Genomic DNA, 24,155 nt, shown 5'->3' with positions numbered 1-24,155 from the left:
GCAACGGTTGCGAGCTCGCCACGCGCACGCTGTTCAAATTCTACAACTTATAATTCCAACATTTTGTCCAGAGTAGCTGGCCGTTGATGCCCGAAAAGTTACGAGACGATTGATGAAAATTCCAACGACGAGTTTTCGTTTGTATCTGGTGCTAAAGGTGCTTTTTTGAGAAAATTACAGATGGCGGCCTTTTCCCAAGGTCAAAGGTCAACGACACTTCTGTGGTGTTTGTAGACTGGAGCTGGCAGCAAGTGTGTGCAATTGCGTGAAAATCGCTCAAACAAAAGTGTCGTTTCCCCATATCGTGGGAAAACACGAAAATCGCCAATTCTCAGAGTTCGCCACAAAATGGCCACCAAGCCGTAGGTCGTGTGGCCGCCCCGTAATGATTTCAAAACTTCTTTGGGATATCCCCGACACGTGTGTTTTGCTTTCGCGACTGTATTTTGAGGTACATTTCGTTGGGCCCCATACGCGATTTTCGGCCCATTCATTTTTTTGACGGGATCGCTGGCCGTGATGTCATCGTCTTCGGGGGGGTGACGTTGACTTTGTGGAAAATTCATTTGCAATTTATCCCAGGTGTGTGCACGTTTTGGTGACTTTTCGAGCATGCGGCGGGGGTCACATTCTCGCTGAAAGGCGGCGAAGTCGTCGTTCCAACTGCGAAAACAATATGGTCCTTGCAGTCAGTGACTGCTGCTGCGGGCAATAATAAAAACCCAATGAAATTAAACTTTAGAAGCAGCTCAATGGTGACTTGTGCTATTTTTAGAACATGCCTGCAGGTGACTTTTGTGGCCCTTGGAGGCCACTTGGTGCCCACAGACACCATGTTGGTGAGCCCTGGTGTAGACTAGCAGCAGAACCATCAGCAGCTCCTCTTCAGGGCCACATTCAGACATTTTGGGCCCCGTGGATCCTCATGTTTTTCAAGGACCCTCTACAGTTTAGAGATGTCAGGAAATGCTTTCAGAGGAGAACTAAAGACTTTTTCAGCTGTTTTTCTGCAATGTGATCATTTGAAAATGACTTTTACAATTTAGGATTCAAGATGAAGAAATACAATTTAATCAGACATTTTTGAAATGGAAGCTTTAAATATATTGGATTTAAATATTTAGTCATGAATAATTCCTGATGATCATTGACATTTCAATTCCTCGTCTGTTTTAACTTCCTTTCAAGTCATTTCTAATCTATGTCATTTTCATTCCTGATCATGTTTTTGGGTCCAAATCCAAAAGAAATGAGCAAACAGTGAAAATGTCATCTGTCAGTCTGTCATCAGGGCGGGTCCCACCTGATTGAATGGACCAAGTTCCTAGACCTCCAGCTGCATCACTGCTCCTGAACACACTTTTCTGTCTGATTGTAGGTTGGAGAACTGCAGTTTGTCAGAGATTAGCTGTGAAGCTCTGGTCTCAGCTCTGAAGAAAAACCCGTCTAATCTGACAAAACTGGACCTGAGCGAGAACTGGAATCTGCAGGATTCAGGAGTTGTTCATCTGTGTGGTTTTCTGGAGAGTCCAGACTGCAGACTGCAGACTCTGAGGTCAGACTCCATGTTTCAGTTGTGTTCAGATCAATATGATGACAAAGTTGTGTTGACCCACAGTGAGCAGAAATGTCCAGATTCTGATCTGCAGCAGCATCTTCCTGCAGCTGCTTGTTCTCTTCAAAGATCTGCAGAACTTCTTCTTTTCTTTTCTGCAGCTGCTTGTTCTCTTCAAAGATCTGCAGAAGAACTTCTTCTTTTCTTCCTGCAGCTGCTTGTTTCAAAGCTGTCTGCTGACATTTGTGTTCCACAAAGTTCTGCTTCCAGCCATCAGCTCTTCTTTGTGTCTTTGCTCCAACAGACTCCTTTAGAGCGCATGCAGAAGAAGCAGCCGTGCACGCTCACATGCACTCTGAGTCCTGCTGCTGTGTTTCAGCAGATGCAGCTGAGAGTCCAGCGGCTGATGTTTGTGAGCAGACAGTGACAGAGTCATGCTGCAGCTGGATGCTGCTCTGACAGACACATACTCCACAAACATCCTCACCTTTTCATCCACAAACATCATCACATCAACCATCAAAGCTCCCAGCAGCTTCTGACTCTTCATTCAGAGCTGAAGTCATGCTTGATCAGGGATCAATGTCCAACATTTGCTGCTGACTCTTCCTCATCACTTCCTTCTTCTCTCTGCTTTGATCTGTTGGAGCTGAAAGTCTCTGCTTGAAGGGCTGCAGCAGAGAAGGACTGGAAGATAATCTCCTGAAAAATGGGAGGAAGACTTTCCAGCATCCTGCTGCTGAAATTCTCCCATGATTCAGTGCTGTTTGGAGAAGAGCTGAGCAGAAAGAGGAAGTGGACTTTTTGTGCTGTTGCTGCAGAAACATCAGTTGGTTTGGATGCAGCCACAGGCTGATGTTTGACTTTCACACATCTGGACTTCTTTCCTGAAGCAGCTGCATGTTGTCCTGAATGTTCCTGAATGTTCTTCTTCTCTGCTTCTGCTGGACTCTTCTGATCTGCTGCTGTTGCTTCACATCTTTGGACTTTTTCTAAACTTTCTGATCTTCTTCAGCTCTGAACTCTTTAGAAGAAGTGAAGGATGAAAAACAGGAACTTTGTCTTTAAACTCAACTCTTTGTTCTGGATTCAGGTTGAGCAGCTGCAGTTTGTCAAAGATCAGCTGTGCTGCTCTGGTCTCAGCTCTGAAGTCCAACCCGTCCCACCTGACAGAACTGGACCTAAGGGGGAACAGACTTCAGTCTTCAGATTTCCAGAAGCTCCAGGATCTGATGAAGAGTCCAAACTCCAAACTGCAGACTCTGAGGTCAGTAGAGGGTTGGAGTCAGTCCAGCTGCTTCCAGATGTTTGGTCCTAAAGTTAGTCTGAGAGCAAAGATGCAGAGTTTCCTGTGAAGCTGCAGCTTCTCAGTGAAGCTCTGAGGAGAATGATGACAGGCTTCAGGACAACAGTCAGCCAATCAGAGCAGCAGAAGCTCCAACAGGTGAAGATGACAGGAAGCTGCTGCTCTGAACAGGACTGAAGCTCCTGCTGCTCTTTCTGCTGCTGTGCTGCATCACTGACTGACAGACCAGGATCAGGAGACACTCCTTCATCTCTGTCTTTGCAGGTGGGAGGACTGGTCAATCTGATGTTCCTCCTGGAGGAGCAGAGAGGAGCAGCAGCAGCAGCTGGTCTGCAGAGATGTTGTGACTGGACGGTGTTCCTGGGAGGTGGAGAGCAGAGTGATGGAGGAATCAGAGGAAGTGGAGATGAGTGTCAGAGCTGCAGCAGGAACTGATCTGAGATCAGCTCCACTGTCTCTCTCAGCATCAAGTGGACAGTTATTGTGCTGCAGCTCCCCCGGTGGACTGATGGAGAACTGCACTTCCTCTTTTCATTGTACTTTTTTTCTCACTTGTCCTGTCCAACAGCTGGGCAAACAGATGATAGCTGAGGGCCTCTTGTGTTGGACATATTTTACTTTAACAACAGGGGTTATGAATCTTCTGACAAACCAAAGGTATGTCTGAATAAACCCTTTTGTAATTGAGGCCAGACTTTATCAATTTCAATCATATTTGAAAATCTTTGGTGTTGGACCGGACGGAAAAGGAAAAGAGGGAAGAAGAGAGAGGGATGTTAGAGAGAGGGGGGTAGGAGGGTGATAATAGGAGGGGGGGGGGGGGTTAGAACCATGAAGCAGCATAAAGCAACAAGTTTACTGGATGTTTATCATTACGGTAAGGTTCAAGTGTAATACAAATCTCAAAGCGCGGGGCCTGTCCACACTAACACTCAGATGTTATAAACACACCTGTTAGCTGCAGAAAAATGTCCACATGTCAACATGTACACAAAACAGATATTGTTCACACACGCATACTCATGCCTTCAAACAGACTAGTGTGAAATATTTCATTCATTCAATCATTCAAATGAGTAGTGTAAAGGTGAGCTAACACCTGTGCTCAGGTGAGTGTTTATGTTCTTCTAAAATGGACGGTGGAATGTGAAAAGAAGGAGGGAGAGTGTCCAGCTATCCCCACACCAAGACCCCCGCCGCAGCAGCGGCAGCCAGAACCCCCCAATGCCACACGCTAGCAGGCAGAGAACAACCGCCCCCCGGGCGATCACATCCACCACCAGGCAGAGAGCAGGGAGGCATGGGGGGAAAGAGAGTGCCGCCCCAGCCCAACCAGGAGAGCAGCCCCCCCCGCCGCGCCGAGAGGGCCTAACGCGGGGCCCCACCCGAGAAGGGCGCCCACAGCCATAGACGAGCACCTCATCACCACTCAGGAGTTCTGGGCATCCCCCCGCCCCAACCCCAGGTACGAGCCAGGAACCCCAAGGGAGATCCGCGCCGCACTCCAGGCAGCCACCCACCCGGCCCACGGTTGGTCCAGGAAGGAGCAAGGCAGGGGACAGCCGACCCCACCCAGGAGGGGGGCACCCCGGGGAAAAGGGGGGGCCCATGAGGGGTGTTGTAAACATGGCCCGTCCAGGCTGGGCCACAGTTGGAAATTTGGCGGGGCCCAGCGCTCAGGGGCAAGGACCAAAACCCACACCAAAGGGTCACGGACACCCCCCTGGCTTAGATGTGATATGATGTGATCCCCGGCTCTTGGTCTTGCCAGAAAGCTCAGGGATCCCTGTCCCTGCATGGATAGAAGGCTGCCGGGCCCAGGGGACACGGCTGCCGTTGCCAAGGGCCCAGTACCCCCCACCAGGGATGGTACGGGGTACCTTGGGTCCCCTACCCATAGTGCCCCCCCCCCCCCCCCCCCGCAGCGGATGACACCCAGAGGGACCGGGGGCCCCAAGAGGGTTGCCCCGCCCCATCCCAGAGCCAGGGAAGGGTTGATCCCAGCCCCAGGTGTAGATGGGCAGCCCATCCAGCGCCGCTGGACCTACCCCACCCCGAGCAGGACCCCCCGCCAACCCCCCCAGCACGGGTAAGACCCCCCCAAGTCAAGCCGGACCACCACTCAACCCCCCCCCCCCCCCCCCACAGCCGAGCCCAGAAGACCACGCAGCACCTCAGCCCACCCCGCCCAGGCACTGGACCTGACTCCCCGACAAACGGGACCTCACCAGCCCCCACCGGGCAGCGGAGGCCCCGACCCCCACCCAGCAGCACAGCAGAAAGGCAGGGAATAGCAACGACCAGGCCCACCACCCCCTAAATCATGGAGTTAGCCATGGGAGACCAGAGAGACTGAATTCTTTCAAAGTTACTTGAACTTTGGGCTGACATTTTTTCCAAGCTGATATGATCAAAAAGCAGATATCTGTATTGACTTATATTTATATTTTTCTTGTTTTTCCAATTTATTAAAATGGTTTTTTTAGCAATACGAAGAGTTATGAAAATAATAGATACTAATCCTTCTTCTACCTCGATGGCACTCATGTCACCAAGCACACAAAGAGAGGTAAAGCCGTGATTGAAACCTTAAGCCAGACTGATAGATCGGCACATACCTGCTGCCAGATAGCCTGGACAGGAGTGCAGAACCTCTTCAGAATCCTCTTCTCATTCTAACTTGGAGTGTTGATCTGAAACATGGGTTGGATTCAGATGTTCAGCAGCTCCAGGATCTGGAGTAAAACATACCTGCAGACAAACAGATTCTTTTCTAGATCATCAATTTCTTCTTTGATCTCCATTTGATGGACAGATGTGAGTTTGGGATGGACCAATCAAGGATTGAGGGAATCATTGATCAGACAGAACATTTCTGGATGACATAGATCTATGTATGGGTCAGGGGGAAACACAGTCAGGCGTTGGATCCTGGTTCTGTCTCTGGAACAGGGACAGAACCAGAACTCTGGATCACTAGATTCTGGTTCCAGATGTTTCACACTTGATTTCTGTTCTTCAGAAACTCTCATTGACAAACAAACACAGAGTTTCATTCAGAAACCTCCAACATGGTCATGTGACCAGAATGTTCATAGTGGAGACACGGACAAACGCTGTGGTCACATGACTCACTGGTCTGGATTCAAGTCCTTTGAAGTCAGTTTTTGGAGCAGAAATCCCGTCTGATCTCAGTTAGTGAACAAAGGTCTCTCAGTTGAATCATTTTTCTATCATCTCTGTTCTGTTGATGATCAAATATTGACTCATGCAGTTTGAAAGACTCAAAGTTTTGCTTTGATTGATGTTTTCCACAGTTTTCTGACTGAACTTCCTTTTTCTTTGGTGTTTTGTGGGTAAAACTCTGTTCTTTTTCATGCTGACAGCATTTTTAGCTGCAGTTTTAAAGAAGTTTAATCTAAATCCAGTAGAATCTCCTCATTTTCTAGAATGTCTAAACTAGTAGAAACTTTCTGAGCATAAAGCCTGTTTTCTCCAGAGGACATGAATGAACAGAGTGGATCTTAGTGAGGAATGACAGCCTCTGGATGCAGAGAATCACTTTGATGCAGCTGCTGCAACAACACCAACTGCATTGAAGCAGGAGGGAGAAGGGAGGCACCTGCTGGCTGTTTGAAGAACTGCATCTTAGTGTCAAAAGGCTTCAAACTGAAAGCTGTCTGTAAAATTCCTGCAGCCTGTTTGGATCTAATAAATGCTCTTTTTAATCAACTCTGTGTTTTTTCTATTGATTTCTGTCTTTGACTCACAAACAGACTTGAATCTTTAGCCTTCCCCCTCATCCTGTTCCAGCTGTTCTAATCTTCATGTGTTTGGTTCCTTCTCAGTAGAAATGGGTTGGAAAAGAGCTTTGGAATGTTCAGGTGGTGCTGATGTCTTTCTAGATGGGGGTGGGCAGAACAGATGAGAGCCCCTCCCTCCTGATTCAGAGGGGAACAGTGGGCAGCAGCTGAAAGGAGGGAGTGGAAATGGGAAAAGTTCTCTGCAGGTTTCTCCTTTCCAAGAACAGAGGGACACGACTCCATGAACAGCAGAAGCTAAAGAGTTGGAAAACATGCCCAAAGCTGCAGCACCACCTGCAGAAAGATGCTTCCTCTTCAGGCTCCGCCCCTCCACATCAAGAAAGATCAGAGTTTCTGCTGAGCTGCTATTGGAGCTTTTAGGGGGTCAGATCTTTAGGAACATTTGCTGTCAATCAAACCAGGAAGTAAAGTGTTTTAAAGATCAGATTGATGACGTCATCAGCTGTGGAAACACTGGAAAATGGAAATCCAGCAGAGAAGTAAACATCAGGAACTTCCTGTTTGAGTCTCTTGATTTTAGGATCATCAAGCCAGAATCCACCTTCATCCTGCTGAAGCCCCGCCCTCTGACCTCCATCAGTCATCTCTAGGCTCCGCCCCCAGTCTGCAGCAGCATCTGCTTCCTCAGAGAACAGCATGTCAGCACACACTGCACACGCTTGGATCCATGCAGACGTGTTGGAAGCCAGAGCTTCAGGCCTTCAGGCCTTCAGTGGATCTGTCCGTTCATGCTGAATGGGAGCAGAAGAACGTCTGTTTCAGCTCTGCTGCTTCAGCTCCACTCAAACTGCTGGGAACTCCAAACTCTCTCAGAGGAGAAAAACAGCAGAAAGCTTTCTGCAGCTGCTCTCACAGTGGATCTTCCTCTGTCTTCTTCAGCAGCAGATGATGAAGAGTCACTTTCTTCAGGTTCCTCTCAGTCCTGACCTTCATTCCTGATGGACCAAAGCAGACTGACAGCAGCTCTTTAGCTCCACAAAGAAAACTCTGCAGTTTCCCAGAAACCTTCTGAAGCAGAAAAACCAGGAGACTTCCTGTCTGTCTGTCAGTGTTGGAGTCTTCCTCCATCTTCAAAGGATGAAGCTTTCTGCTTTGGAACCTTCCAGAAAGCCTTTTGAAAGCCTCCTGATGATGCTGGAGGACAGGGAGGAGTCAGGAGGATGCAGGAGCTCCCAGAGGAGGAGAGGCAGGAGGAGCAGAGGGAGCGGCTGCTGGAGCAGAAGCAGCTGCAGACGCACTTTTGGCTCTGGGCTTCAAACTTTGATCAGGAGGAAGAGGAGGAGCTAAAGAGGAGCAGGAATGCTGGGAGTGGGACTGGAATTCAGACTGAATCCAACATTTAGGGACAAAAATGGCGTCTTCCAGAAATAAATCCATGTTTCAGAAACGGGAACATTCCTGAAAGTCTACCCGGCAACAACTGGGGTTTGGATGAGGAGAAGAAGAAATGTTCCCATTTAGAGAGAAACCAGTTTCTACTCCATCCAGACTCTCAGCTCCATTTAGCTCCTGGATCCACTTTGGAAACGGTTTTTCACAATAAAAGCACACATTTTAGGATTATCAGAGGAAAAAACTAACAACTAACTTTGAATTTGTTCTTTTCTTATTGAAATAATGCAGAAATCTGTTCTCTCAAACTCCTTCAATGTCCTTTTTTGATCATTTCTAAACATTATTCTGAGTATTAGAACCATAGAATCACTTAGAATCATCATTTTGGTCATTTTTGATTCATAAACTCATTTGTGTCCATTAAAAATAGAACATTTGAAAAGAAAACAATGATCAAATTTAAATAAAAATCAAACATCAAAGTCAGAGACATAAAGGGCTGATATCTTCACCAAATCTTGTTGTATGAAATGAAAAGATCTTGTTGAACCAAAGTTCTGGTATTTGATTCTGACAGAGCTTTGAAAGTCACAGAAACTTTTTTTTTAGTTTTGTTCAAACTTCAATCATTTTCTCAACTCATTGAAAAACTTCAATTGTGTTCAGCAGGGGCTGTCAATCAAATGAAGCAGCAAATATGATGAAAATAACTCCCATATTTCTCTGACTAGACCTAAAGAAGACTATTTCAGAATGAAAAAGTCAAACAGTTGAAGACCAACATTCCTCCATCCATCCATTCACTTTCTGAACCTCTGAGTCTAAGCTGCTACACACACACACACACACCTAGGGGCATTCAGAGGAACCATCAGCGTATGAAGCATGTTTTTGGCGTGTGGGAGGAAACACGGGTGGAATGAACAGACAAACTCCACACAGAAAGGTCACAGCTGGGATTTGAACCCTCTCCCTGAGAGCGCTAACCACTGCCCCACCGTGCACGGAGTCTGACCTTCATGAAGGCTTGGTGAGGCTTCTTCTTCTGGGCAAACAGTGAAGCTTTTCCCGCTTAGCGCCCTCTACTGGTTGCAGATTGGAAGCAGATTGAAGTTGTAATGTGAAACAGCTGAAGGTCAAATCTGCTGTGAAGAAGTTTGGTTTAGTCCAGACGTGTTGGACTTCAAACTGTCATTTCCACCAACAACACCACCAAGAGCTTGTTCAGCTGGACCACAACAACACATGACAACAACACACATGTCTACATGGAAGTTACAGTCTGACCTTTGACCTCACACTGAAAGTGGCCTCTGCCGCCACGGCGAGTGAGTGGAGCGGCTCCACGGCTGCTGGTGGTGTTCCAGGTGATGGAGGATGTTTTCCAGGTGTCTGCTCCTGCAGAGGTCTGGATGGATCTGAGCTGATCTGAATGTGCTGACAGGCCTCTGAGGAGAAGAGACTGACAGAGGAACCATGAGCTGAAGGAGGCTAAAGGCCCAGGATCCAGAAGAAGCTGCAGAGAGACCACCAGCATCAGGATCAGGATTCCAGAGGGGCGGGGCTCAAAGTGGGAACAGACTTTTTGCTCCTTGAAAGCAGACGAGCAGAGATGAAGTCACCTGGAGACAACGACTCCTTTCTGATCCCTGGAGCTGAAAGTCATCCAGTTGTCATTTGGATGTCAGCAAACTCTAGTCAACATGAGTTTGTTCACTTGATCCCAGACTTGGAAGAATCAAACACTGGAGGCTCTTGATGTCGATGTGCACAATGTGCTGCAGGCAGAATCAACAGGAATCCAGTTGAATCCAGATGTTGGAAACACAGATGTCCTACAGCAGGGCTGCTCCTTCCTGCTCCTGGACATCTACCACCTGCCTGTTCTCCAGCTCTCCCTGCACTCCTTCCTGCTGATCACCTGGACCAGGTGTGTTCATCCAGTCACAATCTGGAGACATCTGATTGAGCCAATCAGCAGCTAGCAGGGCTTGGAGATCTGGAAAACAGGCAGGTTGGTAGATCTCTAGGACCAGGATTGAGCAGCCCTGTCTTCCAGCTTTCCTTCCCAGAATGCAACAGTGTGACTGAGAATGAATGTTCTCCTGCTGTTGCTGTGAGGATTCTGCAGGTCCGTTCTTCAGTGGTTCTGGTGGTGTTCTGTCTGTCAGTCCCTCCAGGTTCCTGTCAATCATCCACATGTCTTCATGTCTGTTGTCTTCAGTCAGTAGAAGTCTCTGTTTTCAGCTCTAGGTTTTTAATTACCATTTATTTGTCATTAGTGTTCAGAGTTCATATAGTTTTGCATTTTTCAAGAGGTTTTCTGAACTTTTGGAGCTTTTCGAGTCTGCTTCTACTGGTTTTATTGGAGTTTCTACTGTTTTTATTGTTGCTCCACGTGACCCAAAGGTCTCTGCTCGTCCCTGCTGTGCAGCTCTGTCCTTCCCCTCTGTCATGTGTTCATCCGTCCACATGAGGGCGCCGTCTAGGTCATGCCTGGTGAGCTGGAAGCCAAGAAAAGGAGGGAAAAATGGAGAAAATGAAAGACCTGAGGAAAGCTGCAGTTCAGCCTTCAGGAAGAAAAGTTTAGACCAATAATTACAGAAATAAAAGATAAAAAATATTTTTATAAATCTGAAAGACACCAAAGTGTTTAACAAATTTTTTCTAAAGTGAAAAGGTCAAATGTTTGTGTGTTGGAAGTCCCAACCTGACAGATGAGCAGAATAATAAGGCGGGGGGGCGACCAAGATGGCGGAGTGAGTAGACGCTCTTTACAAAAAGTTCTTGAAATACGGTAAAACCCTGACTTTATTCTTTAAAACACCAACAAATCTCTTTTTAAACAAGAATACATTGACCTCTAAGAGATAAGAAGCAGAATGCCAACTTCAAAAGGTGCAAAGAGAGGATTAGAAATATCAAAATCCAAGCTAGCATCTGGAGAGGCTGTCGAAGCTACCGCTACCTCAGGCAACATACTTGTGGACAACTGCCACAACTACGCTGCATCCCAGTCAACGGTTGCTCCAAATGTTGAAGATATGGATGACTTTCCATCCCTCCCTGCTACACCTCTCAAATCTCCAGCGTCAAAAAAAGTGATGTACGACTCCGGCAGCAACGATCCACCCACTTCAAACGAGATCATATCCCATCTTTCAGCATTGATAAACAGAAGATCGGACAGTCTGGAAATCATGGTGAAAGAGAATTCAAGTATGGTGAAAGAAAATGCTCTGAAGATTGAAGGTCTCAAAAAATCTATTGACTTTATGCATGCTGAAATGAAAGATGTAAAGAAAAATGTGAATGACCTTGAAAGAAAAGTAAAAAGAGGCGAAGACCAACTGGATAACCACCAGCTGAGACTGTCTAATCTGGAAAGATACTCCAGAAGATGGAACCTCAAACTACACGGTGCCATGGAAACTGAGAAAGAAGACACACGAAGAAAGGTGATAGAAATTTGCCAATCGGTTTTACCTGAACAGAAACAGAAGCTACCTGACGTCATCGACACCGTGCATCGACTGGAACCCAGGAAGCAAGGCAACGCCAATCCGAGAGGCATCATCATACAGTTCACCTCACGTGTCTCCAGGGATGCTGTCTGGAAAGCAGCCAAAACATCCTCTTACCTGCGAGAGAATCACTTGAAATTCGCTGAAGATTTATCCCAGGAAGACAGAAGTCGTCGTGCCAAATTGTGGCCATTAGTAGACAAAGCACGCAAGGAGGGGAAGTCGGCATACTTGGTTGGAGCCCGTGGCTTCATCAATGGAACAGAAGTGCTCCCTCCTTCATAGAAACGCTCATCCTACATTTAAAAGCTGACTGCTTCGGTGAGACTATTAACACTATTTCTTAATTACAAATTTGGTTGATGTTTACTGTCCAAACATCATTTTCTGATTAGGGCTTTAACCTTATTTTAAACCTTAATTTCTTAGAAGAAGAAGAAGAAGAAGAGAAAAAAAAATAACTTATAGCCCTCTTCTTATTTTGGCTGCACATCTTTTTTATTTTATTTTCTAAACCAAAACGGGTTGGATGTTATTCTATTTTTATTTAGTTAGTCAGGATTATTACTTTATTTTTGTAAGAATCGTGCAGTGCTCGGTCCCCTTCTCTTCTGTAAATCTATTCTTTCTTTGTTAGATCAGTTCATTAAACGTGTCTTTTTCACTCGTTTCTCTCAATGCCAGGGGACTAAGGCAAACATGCAAGCGCAAAGCTCTATTTTTATTTCTTAAACAATTTAAAACAAATTTCAGTTTTTTGCAAGAGAGTCATTCCACATCTACTGATGCAAATTTTTGGAAATCACAATGGGGCAACGATATTTGGTTATCTCATGGTTCTGAACGTTCATCTGGTGTCACCACACTTAAGAACAACTTTTCTGGTTACATATTAGACTCTGATTGTGACACTCTTGGCCACTACATCTGTATGGCAGTTAAAAATGATATTTACAATTTTATCATTGTTAATATATATGGTTACAACAATAAAAGTGACAACGACAAACTACTGGACTCCTTAGAAGAAAAAATAAGCTTATGGTTATCCAGATACCCAGACTCCATACTTTTTGTTGGGGGGGACTTTAATATTGCTATCAATAATACACTTGATAAATGGCCTCCAAGACGGGAAACTTCATATAGCACCAATCTCAAAAGATTTATGAATAAGTTCGATATTGTGGATTTTTGGAGAGAGAAATTTCCCAATGACAAACGTTTCACCTGGAGTAATAAAACCGGTTCCAAACAACCTCGCATTGATTTCTGGCTTGTTTCAAGCTGTATAAATAAAGATAACATCACTGTGAATATTTTGCCAACCCCTCTGACGGATCATAGAGCTATTTATATTAATATCCAAATTATTACTCCTGACAGTACTACTCGGAAATTCAATTACTGGAACTAAATAATTCTTTACTGAGGCATGAAGCAGTCAAAATTGAAATTACAAAATTGATTAATTTCTATTGGAATAAGGCCAATAAAGAAAAATCTTTTTGCACCAATTGGGAACTTTTTAAATTTGAAACTTGTAAATTCTTAAGAAAATATGGAAGTCAAAATGCCAAATTAAGAAAAGCTGAAGAGGAAGAAGTGGTGAGCAAAATTATGTCTTATTATCAAAAAAGACCAGAAGAGGTTGAGGAGGAGGATAAATTAACTTTAATTGACCTTCAAAACAAATTAGACCAAATATATCAACACAAAGCTGAAGGTGTCTTTGTTAGATCCAGGAAAAAATGGCTGGAGGAGGGAGAGCAAAACTCTGCCTACTTCTTTAGACTGGAAAAAAACAGATCAACAAACAACTTTATTAACCGCTTAAGTATCAATGGCACTATTTCCAACAATCCCATACATCTTTCAAAATTTGTGCTAATTTCTATTCTAATCTATACAGCTCAAGATACAATGAGGACATTTCCTCCTTATTTTTTAACAATATTCAAAACCTCCGAACTATTGACGAGGAGGACAGGAGTCAGTGCGACAGCCCTCTAACTCTGGAGGAAGTACTTAATTCCATCTTCGCGCTGAAGTCCAACAAATCTCCCGGCACGGATGGTTTATCTGCAGAATTTTACCAGGCATTCTCTAATAATTTAGCTCCGTTCCTACAACAAACTTTTCTAGAAAGTATAGAAAAAAATGCTCTCCCTTCAACACTTTCTCAAGGTCTAATAACTCTCATTCCAAAACCAAATAAAGACATACTCTTAATTGAAAACTGGAGACCCATCTGCTTGCTTAATTGTGATTATAAAATTATGGCTTTAATATTTGCTAATAGAATCAAAAAAGTTTTAGAGTTAATCATCGATGAAACGCAGTCAGGTTTCATGAAAAATAGGCATATCTCTAATAATATCAGATTGGTGCTAGATCTACTTGATTACTCTGATTTGGTGCCTGATGACAGCTTTATTCTTTTCCTAGACTTTTATAAAGCATTCGACACAATCAAACACCAATTTATTTTCAACTCATTAAAATTATTTGGCTTTGGAGATTTTTTCTATAATGCTGTTAGAACTTTATATTCGAATGGTAACAGCTCTATAAAAATGAGACATGGCTCCACCCCTAGATTTGACCTAAAACGAGGCATTCGCCAAGGTTGCCCAATCTCACCATATCTGTTTCTTCTCTGCACTCAAATCCTAACAAACCACATTTGTTCTAGTAATGTGCAGGGCATTACCATAGCTGGCAAAGAGCTTATCATTAGCCAATTGGCTGATGACACTACACTCTTTTTAAAAAACTCAAGCCAGATTCCTCTAATCTTAGACGTAATTAATATTTTTTCTCAAACTTCTGGTTTAACATTAAACTTAAACAAATGTGAATTACTAGCTATTAAAGACTGCTCAGTTGATGTTATCTGCACGATCCCTGTTAAACAAGAAATTAAGTACTTGGGTATTCTAATTAATAAAAATCAAAAACAAAGATGTTCATCTAACTTTACTCCAATCATACAGAAAACCAAAAAGAAGCTTAATCAATGGCTACAAAGGGACTTATCCTTAAGAGGTAGAGTACTGCTAACCAAAGCAGAAGGAATCTCCCGTCTAACTTATATGGCCATCTGCTTACACCTTGACAACAACATTTGTAAAGAAATTGATCGCACACTTCTTAATTTTATCTGGAAAAATCGAACGCATTACAGAAGAAAATCTGTCTTTATGAATGACTATGAATCAGGTGGACTTAACTTTCTAGACTTTAACTCTCTCAATAATACTTTTAAAATTTATTGGGCCAAAAATTTTTTGAAGAACCCCACCTCTATCTTGAACATCATACCATTTCAGATTTTCTCCCGTTTTGGAAGCTTTAAATTTATTTTAAATTGTCACTATAATGTTGAGAAACTCCCCACAAAACTCTCATCCTTCCATAAGCAGGTTCTCTTAGCATGGAACCTTCTTTACAAACATAATTTTTCTCCACACAAGTACATCATCTGGAACAACAGAGATATTTTATACAAAAATACGTCGCTCTATTTAGAGACCTGGGGCCTCATTTATAAACGTTGCGTACGCACAAAAGAAGGCGTACGCCACTCTCTACGCAATAGTTGAGATTTATAAAAAGCAATCTTGACGGGGAAATGTGCGGTCCTTCACGCAAGCTCTGACCCAGGCGTACGCACAAAAACGGGTGAAATGAGAAACGGCGACGCCGTCGGCAGATGGAAGAAACACGTGAAAGTGAAAATGACAATACTGCCTCTCATAAATAACATGAAAACTTCACAAAGCAAGTCTTACAATTAACAGCCTACACGAACACCCGTTTGATCGATCAGCAGTGAAACAAACAAAAAAAAATCAAACGAAAATTACAACAGAAATTCAAATGAACACATATTTGCAAAAAGAAAAGTGAAATATGTTCTGCAATATTGGCATGTTGTGCAATTCATCCTCATAAATAATATATTTAACAGAACGAAATAATGTACAAAACTGATATTACCGTCGATGTGTCCGTCTGGCGGAGCAGATATAGGTGCAGACAGATAGATGGATAGATAGAGAGATGAGAGAGAGATGCATTAATTGTCCACTGGGGAAAGTTGTTTTCATATTAAAACATTTCTTCATAAGCTATGGAATTATGGTATTCATGCATATGCCTTTAGTTAGTTTTATTTTTGATAAAACAATGTATGGCGTATGTCTCAACCATTCAGAAAGCAACAAGAAATTACATTTGATGAACAATTTCCCATTTCCACGTCGATTATTCCCGACATCTGTTGCTTGTCAGATGCAATTAAATAGATGGAAATAAAATGCCCCATCACAATGCGTAATGACGCACAATGTCTGATCTTGCGCTCTCAGAAGATGTGGCAAATGGAAGAATTCGGAGTGAACGCATCTTTAGACAGCAAGGAGACTTGTTGGCAAACGAGAACGAGTGGCTTATGAGCCGGTTCCGACTTCCTCTGCGGGCTTTTGGGGGTGTGTCACCAGGTGCATCTGGCGCGTCGGTGTCCCCCTGCGCCTCAGTCACCACTCCACTTAAAAGGGATTCCCCAATTATTGCCGCCAGTCTCTCATCAGGAGGGGTCAGCTCCGGTGTCGTCCCCCCCCCACACCCGTGGCAGACACGGGTGTGTGTGTGTGTGTTTGGGAGGGGGGGTTCAGCGCTAGACGTTTTTTTGCCTTGACTTTGATGTCCGACCTTTTCTTTTATTTCGGCCACGGTCCGAGGTTGTGAGGCTACAGCATTTTCGGCGTCTGCCGCCGTCTGCCACTCACGTGGCTTTTAGGCATTAGTAATGCCCACACTGTGCCCTCCAAACAACATTATTCCTCTCTTTTCCACCTCGCCAACGATAACTTCTACTTCACATTAAGTGAAGTTACGTTTTTTTGATTTTCTCTCCGTGTTTGGCATGGTTTCGCAATCAATGAATATTCATTTGTGGGCGTTTCACGGACTATTTATGGACAAATATGGGCGTGTCATGAAGCCGCTAAAGCTGCGCAGCATTTAGAATTGGTTGTGATTTATTAAGGGAAAGATGCGTAGAATGTGCGTGCGCACGGTTTTATAACTCCGAATATTTCTGTGCGTACGCACGTCCTATGTTTCATCCGTTCTGACGCAAATCCTACGCAAAGTTTTATAAATGAGGCCCCTGGATCCAGAATGGGATCCTACTGGTGGCTCAACTATTTAATAAGGAGGGGCAGCTGTTAAACTATAACGAATTCCTATCACAGTATAATTTACCTATTACTTTACAAGAGTTTTCAATGGTGCAGAAGGCTATCCCCTCAGGAATAGTAATGTTATTTAAGAACACTGATAATTTGATACCTAATCAAAATACAATATCCAACGCGGATGAGTCACCGGTAGGAAAAATATGCTTCTCTTATGGGCGTACTACTAATATAAAAATACGCAGATTATTTCAAAAGATTTATACCTCTCCCCCGTATATTTTAAATTATTGGAATCAATTTGTTCCAGATATCAACTGGAAAGCAGTCTGGACGATCCCTCATAAGTATTTAATAATAAATAAGGTAAAAGAAGTATCCTTTAAAATTCTCCATAAAATTTACCCTGCAAAACATTACATGATAAAATTTAAAAAAGATATTAATACTGATTGTAGTTTCTGTGGAGATCACCCAGAAACAGTAACTCATCTTTTCTGGCACTGTTTGTCCACACAGAGATTTTGGAAGGAGTTCAGTAGATTCATCATTATTCATGTCTTCAAAGATTTCTCCCTGAAATGGGAAAATGTATTACTTTGTTTTTTCAGGACCCCCAAAAAACAAAAGGTTTTTTTTTTATAATTAATTTATTAATTCTTCTGGCAAAATTCTACATACATAAATGTAAATTTACTAATAAAACACCATACTTCCCACAATTCATTAAAGATGTAATTTTTTACATAAAATCAATATCCTTTTCCTCCAACAAAAAGGCTCTCAGAACTATTGAAATTTGTAACTCTCTGCAAATATTTAATGAATCGACTCCCCTGGCTGTTTAACATTATTTGTGTTGTATGTATATTGATTGTATGTTGTATACTGCATTGATTGTTCTTCATGTTGTATACTTGCATTTGTTCAATAAAGTTATAAAACAAAAAAAAAAAGCTGCAGTTCAGCCAAACATGGCATCTGCAGCACACATTTCTACTTGGTTGCTTTCTGCTTTCATAGAAAGAAACAACAAATATTTAATCTTAATACAAACCAACAGTCCACTCAGACAATGTTTCCTCCTTCAGTGTCACATCCAGAAACACTGAACAGTCTTCATCAGTGAAGAAGATTCTCATCTTCTCACCAGCTTCCTGCTCTGAAGGAAACATCTTCATCATCATCATCATCATGGACAGCCAGACCAACCTCTGTAGAAACACAATCCTCTAGTTCCAGACTAAAGAAATGATCCCTGAAAGTAGAGTCTTAGTGAGTTCTGGATGTTGTTTGTCCTCTTCTGTCTGCAGACAGGAACTCCTGCTCCTGGTCTCGGCTCACGACTCTCCTATTCAAAAGTGTCCTCTTTGTTTTGAATGAACATGAATACATTTCTGTTCAGCTGCGTCCACACTGACCGCCTCTCTTTCACCGCGCGGATAATTCTCAATTTCAATTTCAATTTATTTGTTTAGAGGATAAGCCCCTTGAGATGTATCATCTCGTTTTCAAGGGGGTCCTCAAAATACAACAAAACAAGCAAATAAATAACCGACAGATACAGCTGAGTTTTACATATATCAAAACAAGACAAAAAGAACTTAAAATTTACAAGACAACAAACAGGCACACACCCACACACACACACACAAACATAGGCATTTAATGCACCTACTAGTAATTAATAATTAATTTAAGGTAAGGAAATAAAATAATAAATAAAAGGCAGAAAAGAAATCAAATTAAATCAAAAACAGTTACATGAGTGTTGAAGATGAACTAAACAGGCATTTTTAAATGCAAAGAATGAGGTTAAAGAGCGAATGGATAGAGGAAGATTGTTCCAGTCGGAGGGAGCCTTATAATTAAATGAATATTTTCCAATTTGTTTTTTAACTCTTGGAACAGCAAAAAAAATTTGATCTGCATGACGTAAATTATAAGAAGACTGAAAAGGAGTTAAATATTGTTTGAGATAGTCTGGATAGCTAAGGTTAATGCATTTGAAAATGAACAATAGCCAGTGAAATTGACGTCGAGAGGATAGGGGAAGCCAGGACAGTTGCTGAAACATAAGACAGTGGTGAGTTCTAAATGGACAACGAAGAATAAACCGACACAAGCTGTTATATATAACGTTCAGTGGTCGGAGGTTAGTGAGAGTAGTGTTTTGATAAATGATGTCACCATAATCTAAAGTCGGGATAATCAGTTGTGAGATGATTTTCTTCCTGACTGAGAGACTAAAACAATTGATTGATAGATAAAGTAATTTTAAACGATACGAAATTTTGTGGACAATGGACTGTATATGAGCACTAAAAGAGAGAGAGGAGTCAAGCCACAAACCAAGATATTTAAATTTTTCTGCTACTGAAATAAGTGACATGTCCAGGTAAGTTAAATGTATTTCACTTGCAGCTACAGGACGTAGTCTTTTTTGAAACAACATAAAATAGGATTTAGATTTGTTGAGTAGAAGTTTATTGGATTGTAACCACAATTGAACAGAATTAAAATCATGTTGAATTGAATGCTGAATGTCAACAATGTTGGATTTAGAGGAGTAAATGACAGTATCATCGGCATAAAGTTGAATATTGCTGTAAATGCATTTAGTTGGAAGGTCATTAATGAAAATAGAAAATAAGAGGGGACCGAGTGCAGAACCTTGTGGAACGCCTTTGTCTACGCTTAGAAAGTTGGAATAGCTGCCATTAAAAAGCACGCACTGCTGACGATGATGAAGGTATGAGTTGAACCAAAGGAGCGAGGATCTATCAAGGCCAATTGAATGAAGTTTGTCCAGTAACAGATAGTGATCTACCATGTCAAAAGCTTTGGTAAGATCAATAAATAAGGCGCCAGTTAACATGTTATTATCAAAACCAGAGAAAATATCATTGGTGAATTTTAACAAAGCTGAAGTTGTGGAGAAATGTTTTCGAAAACCGGATTGGAAAGGAGATAGTATATTATTAAGTGTTAGGTATTCTGAAAGTTGATTAAAGATAATTTTTTCATATACTTTGACAATACTGTTGATGATTGAAATTGGTCTATAATTGCTCATGTCATTAGATTTCCCTCCTTTATGAAGAGGTATAACTTTTGCACGTTTCCAAGCCAAGGGGACTTCAGCCGTGGTAAAAGAGAGATTTAAAAGAGCAGCCAAGGGAAAACAAAGCACATGGGAAGCAAGTTTAACAAATTTTGCTTCGATGCCATCTGGACCAGCACTACTGGTAGATGAGAGCTCATTTATGACCTGTTCTACATCAGTCGGATTGACCATTCTGAAGGAAAAGATACTGTCACTGGACAAGTTAACACAGTGAGAAATGGAATGAGAAGTAGATTCAATAGGAGGTGATTTTGAGAAATGCTGACAGAATGCCTCAGAGATAACAGCCGGATCATTTGTACACACATTGTTAATAAGCATATTAGTTGAAGCAGAATCTGTTTTTCCTAATAGGTTGTTAATTTGCCTCCAGAATTGTTTTGGATTATTAGCACTGTTAGATAGACTATCTTTGTAATAGTTCGATCTAGCATTTCTAGTTCTTGTAGTGCAGATATTTCTTAAACGTTTGTAAGCATCCCGATCAGCAGGGTCTTGAGTACGATGGAATTTCTCCCAAGCTTTGTCCCTCTGTCTGAACAGACTAATCAGTTCTCCATTTACCCACGGCATCTGTTTGCCTTTTACTCGGATCACAGTTGGTGGTGCATGTTTATCAATAACATTCAGTAACTCAGTGGAAAAATAGTCCCAAGCTTCATTCATGAAAGGAATTAAGTTAAGTCTAGCCCAATTAATATTAAGCAAATCTTCAATAAAGTTATCAATATTTAATATTTTTGTTTGTCGAACTTTGACCAATTTTGGGGGAAGACGAGGAGTTTTAATTTTCCAAATGCAATATATGATACAGTGGTCACTGAAGCAATCTGATAGGACACCAGAGTCTTGGATTCTGTCTGGATGTGTTACTAGAATCCAGTCAATAAGAGATTTAGAGTTAGTGCTAATTCTTGTAGGTTTAGATATTAACTGTGAGAAATTAGAACTATTAAAAAGAGTACGTTCAGTAGCAGATGACGGACATAACCAATTTATGTTAAAGTCTCCCAACAGGATCATTTCACTTTTACAACCCAAGGATGTAGCAGTAGAAAGAATGTTTTTAACTGAGTCAGAGGGTGAATTAGGGGGTCTGTAAATATTACCAATTATCAAATGTTTATGATCATGCAAAATTAATTTAATAAACAGGCCTTCAAAACACAATGGTGCCACTTTAGGTAAAATGACATGTGACTGTATGTTTGAAGACACATATGTAGCTACTCCACCTCCTCTCGAACTTCTATCTGCTCTGTACAGAGTGTAATTGTCCAGGCTAATAACACTGTCTGAGATATTAGAAGAAAGCCATGTTTCAGATATAGTAATGACACTGGGTTTATTGTAAACAAGCCAGGCCCTTAGTTGATCAATTTTTGGTAATAGGCTCCTCATATTGACATGAATTATTTGAAGACCTTTAACCATAATCAAAGGAACAGGAAAAAATAAACTGCCATAAACAAAACTGCATGAAGCAAATTTGACTAAAAATTGAATTAATAATTGCCAGGGGCACAATAACAGTCACACACATGCACAGACATTCACACAAAACACATAATTGAAAAAGTTGGAACATAACTGTTCGAAACACAAAAATTTATAAAGATAACACGACAACCTCAGTCTGAAATAGAAAAAATAAAAATACAAAAACGTCAGTAATGTTGTAATTTTCAAGTGGAGATTACCACCAGATGGAAATGAGTATTACCAGAAATAAAGAAGAGAAAAAAGGAGAAAAATCTGCTCAACATCAGCAAATGTAGCTAGTGTAAATATTCAGAGCTGCAAAAAGAGAAATGAAAAGCTGCACAAAACAGGCAGAGCAGCGCCTTGCGACATTACGTCATTTCAGTAGTAGTTTACGGCAAACAAAGTTTCATATGGCCGTCAGTGTGAATTAAAGAAGTTTAGGTAGTTCAAAAGAAAAACAGTAGAGAGATTTTTACCGTCCATACTCAGGGGGACTGTTGGGAAAAATCACGAATGAAGATCTCAGCCTCGTCAGGTGAGCGAAAGAACAGCTTTTTCCCCTCGACGTGGACTCGAAGCGTTGCAGGATATTGCATAGCATATTCAATATCCAGGTCACGGAGCTTCTTTTTTACCGTAGTAAACAGACGGCGTTTCTCCATCAAACCAGCGCTGAAATCAGGATAGATATGGACTCGATTTCCATTAAACTGAAGCTCCTTTTTGTCACGGGAGAGGCGTAGAATGTTGAGTTTGTCCTGGAAGTGCAGAAACCTCACGAGGATTGGCCGTGGAGCAGTCTTGGGATTGGGATTAGGTGTTCCAGGAGAACGATGTGCTCTTTCGATGACCAGAGGAGAGGGAAGTTTATCCTGACCAAAAAGTTGGATGAGAAGCTGACCAACGAAGCCGATCATGTCACGGCCCTCAGAACCCTCTGGCACACGAAGAAGGCGAATGTTAGAAGCTCTACTCCGGTTTTCTGCATCTTCAACTTTCTCCGCCAGGTAAGAGTTCTGTTTCTCCAGTTGTTTTATGCGAGTCTCCAGACGAGACAGCTCATCTTGATTGGAACCAACGCGGCCTTCCAGTTCACCCACTGTCGTCTTCATTGAGTTCAGCGAATCTTGCATCTGGTGGACGCTATTATGAATCGTGTCAAGTTTAGCGTCAAAATGAGATAACATCTCATTCTTGAACTGCTGCAGAGTCTCAACCAAGGTTTTGTTTGTCACAGGTTGACCCATATCCAAGTCCATGTGGTCAAAATGAACAATGACACAGCTTAGTATATAAATTTTCAGTAGACAGATTTCCAAAAGAATCAGCCAGGCATGAAAGCAGCCCAAGTAAGAGTTGAGCAGATTAGGTAATTATAAGCACCAGACTGAGGTTTTTATCGGAGCTCACGTCAGCCCTGCTGCACTGTCGGCCATCTTCATTCTTCATCCACTCGCCGTCTGTCCACAAATGTGTTCCTGAGCTGGACGCCGCCTGTGGGCGGAGCTTCCAGCTAATGTTTTCAGCCTGATGGCGACATGGAGCGGTGTCTGTGTTTCTGTCATTTCCACTGCATGAAGACACGGATGATGCTGAGAGGTCAGGTTTCTGGTTTTTTCCTCCTCCCCCTGCAAAAGAGTGCAGACGCTTTTTCCCCTGCTCCTGCTGCTTCCTGCTTTATTTGCTTTTTAATCATTTAATTAATCATTTTTAATCATTTTACTTCTTCCACACATCCTGGAATATCAGACTGGTCATCCTTTTTTGTGACTTCTACCTATACAAATCAATATTTTTGACAAGCCAGCGACATGTCCGGAAGAGGAAGAAAAACAAACTCCCACTGTGAACGCTGTCGGATCTACCAACAAGAAATAAAAGAGCTACAAACACGGATATTTACTTTGGAAACTGAAAATGGACTTCACAAGACCCTTCCAGTAACATTGGGTGGTAAGAAGCCTGCTCTTACCACAAACGAGAAGAATAACAGGGACATAGACCTGAGTGATGTTGTGTCCTTTCCAAAACTTTGTGCGGAGGAACTCTGTGTTAAGCCAAAGCGTAAAGATGACAGAACATCCGAAATAAAGCTCACAAACAGATTTTTACCCCTAACACAATGTGATATTGAAGAACACAGTGAAATTGGACCACAGAATAGGAGTCATAATGTTGGAAACAAAGCACAGGCAGAAAGAAAATCTGTGCCAAACGTCAAGGTCAGAGATACGCTGCTGCTTGGAGATGGCGCTATCAGTGGAGTCAGCCACAGAAGAATGCAAACTTTATGTTGCCCAAGTTCTACTGTTCCAGTGATTACAGGACTCTTATCTAAAGTCTTGTACCAAGGAGTTAAACGAATAATCATCCATGTAGGTGCTGTCGATATCAGAAAAGAACAGTCCGAACGTTTGAAAAAGGACTTCATGAAGTTATTTGAAGAGATTGACAAAGTAGAGGTTGAAGCATTCATCAGTGGACCTCTTCCTAACATCGATGGGGTGTCACTCAAGTTCAGCCGTCTGTTTCAGCTGAACAATTGGCTCTCCAGAGAGTGTGCTTCCAGAGGATTCTATTACATTGAGAACTTCAATACATTCGGGAAACGAAAGGACCTATTCATGGGAAGAGGCCCACACCTGAACAGAGGTGGAGCAAGAGAGTTAGTGAAGAACCTCCTCCACGCTCTGGGGCATAGAGGCCAAGGCCCTGAAAAGGCAGTAAGGAAGGACCGAGCCAGTGTCCCAGGAACCACAGCACAACGGCAACAACAACTACCTCCACCACCACCG

The 24,155-nt window shown here is 42.4% G+C and overlaps 1 protein-coding gene, 1 long non-coding RNA gene and 1 other non-coding gene across 4 annotated transcripts in view; 1 reads left to right on the top strand and 2 right to left on the bottom strand.

The window, feature by feature from the left end:
• Nucleotides 1-3,243, top strand: part of LOC144988973 (NACHT, LRR and PYD domains-containing protein 3-like) — a 66,273-nt gene extending 63,030 nt beyond the window's left edge. The window contains exons 11-13 of the mRNA XM_078940484.1: nt 1,379-1,555; nt 2,649-2,822; nt 3,126-3,243. Coding sequence (XP_078796610.1) covers nt 1,379-1,555; nt 2,649-2,822; nt 3,126-3,147 — 373 coding nt within the window. The 3' untranslated portion in view covers nt 3,148-3,243. The remainder of the gene's footprint in view (nt 1-1,378; nt 1,556-2,648; nt 2,823-3,125) is intronic.
• On the bottom strand, nt 1,192-12,701 carry LOC144989521 (uncharacterized). Of its 2 annotated transcripts, XR_013653768.1 has the most exons (4): nt 11,507-12,701; nt 9,308-10,524; nt 5,480-9,162; nt 1,192-3,584 (listed from the first exon to the last, which is right to left on the bottom strand). It is a non-coding gene; the product is annotated as an uncharacterized LOC144989521 (long non-coding RNA). The 2 variants fall into 2 exon arrangements; XR_013653766.1 differs by lacking the exons at nt 9,308-10,524; nt 11,507-12,701 and having other exon boundaries at nt 5,480-9,294.
• Nucleotides 12,702-17,811: 5,110 nt separating this feature from the next.
• LOC144990748 (small nucleolar RNA U3) lies at nt 17,812-18,022 on the bottom strand. Its single transcript, XR_013654704.1, has one exon. It is a non-coding gene; the product is annotated as a small nucleolar RNA U3 (small nucleolar RNA).
• Nucleotides 18,023-24,155: the final 6,133 nt, after the last annotated feature.

The sequence above is a fragment of the Oryzias latipes genome, chromosome 2 (genome assembly GCF_053564925.1).
Source record: "Oryzias latipes strain Hd-rR chromosome 2, Olatipes_Hd-rR_3.1".
In the NCBI taxonomy this organism is placed as follows: domain Eukaryota; kingdom Metazoa; phylum Chordata; class Actinopteri; order Beloniformes; family Adrianichthyidae; genus Oryzias; species Oryzias latipes.
Note: the sequence above shows the minus strand (reverse complement) of the source record. Positions and strands in the feature narration are given on the sequence as shown.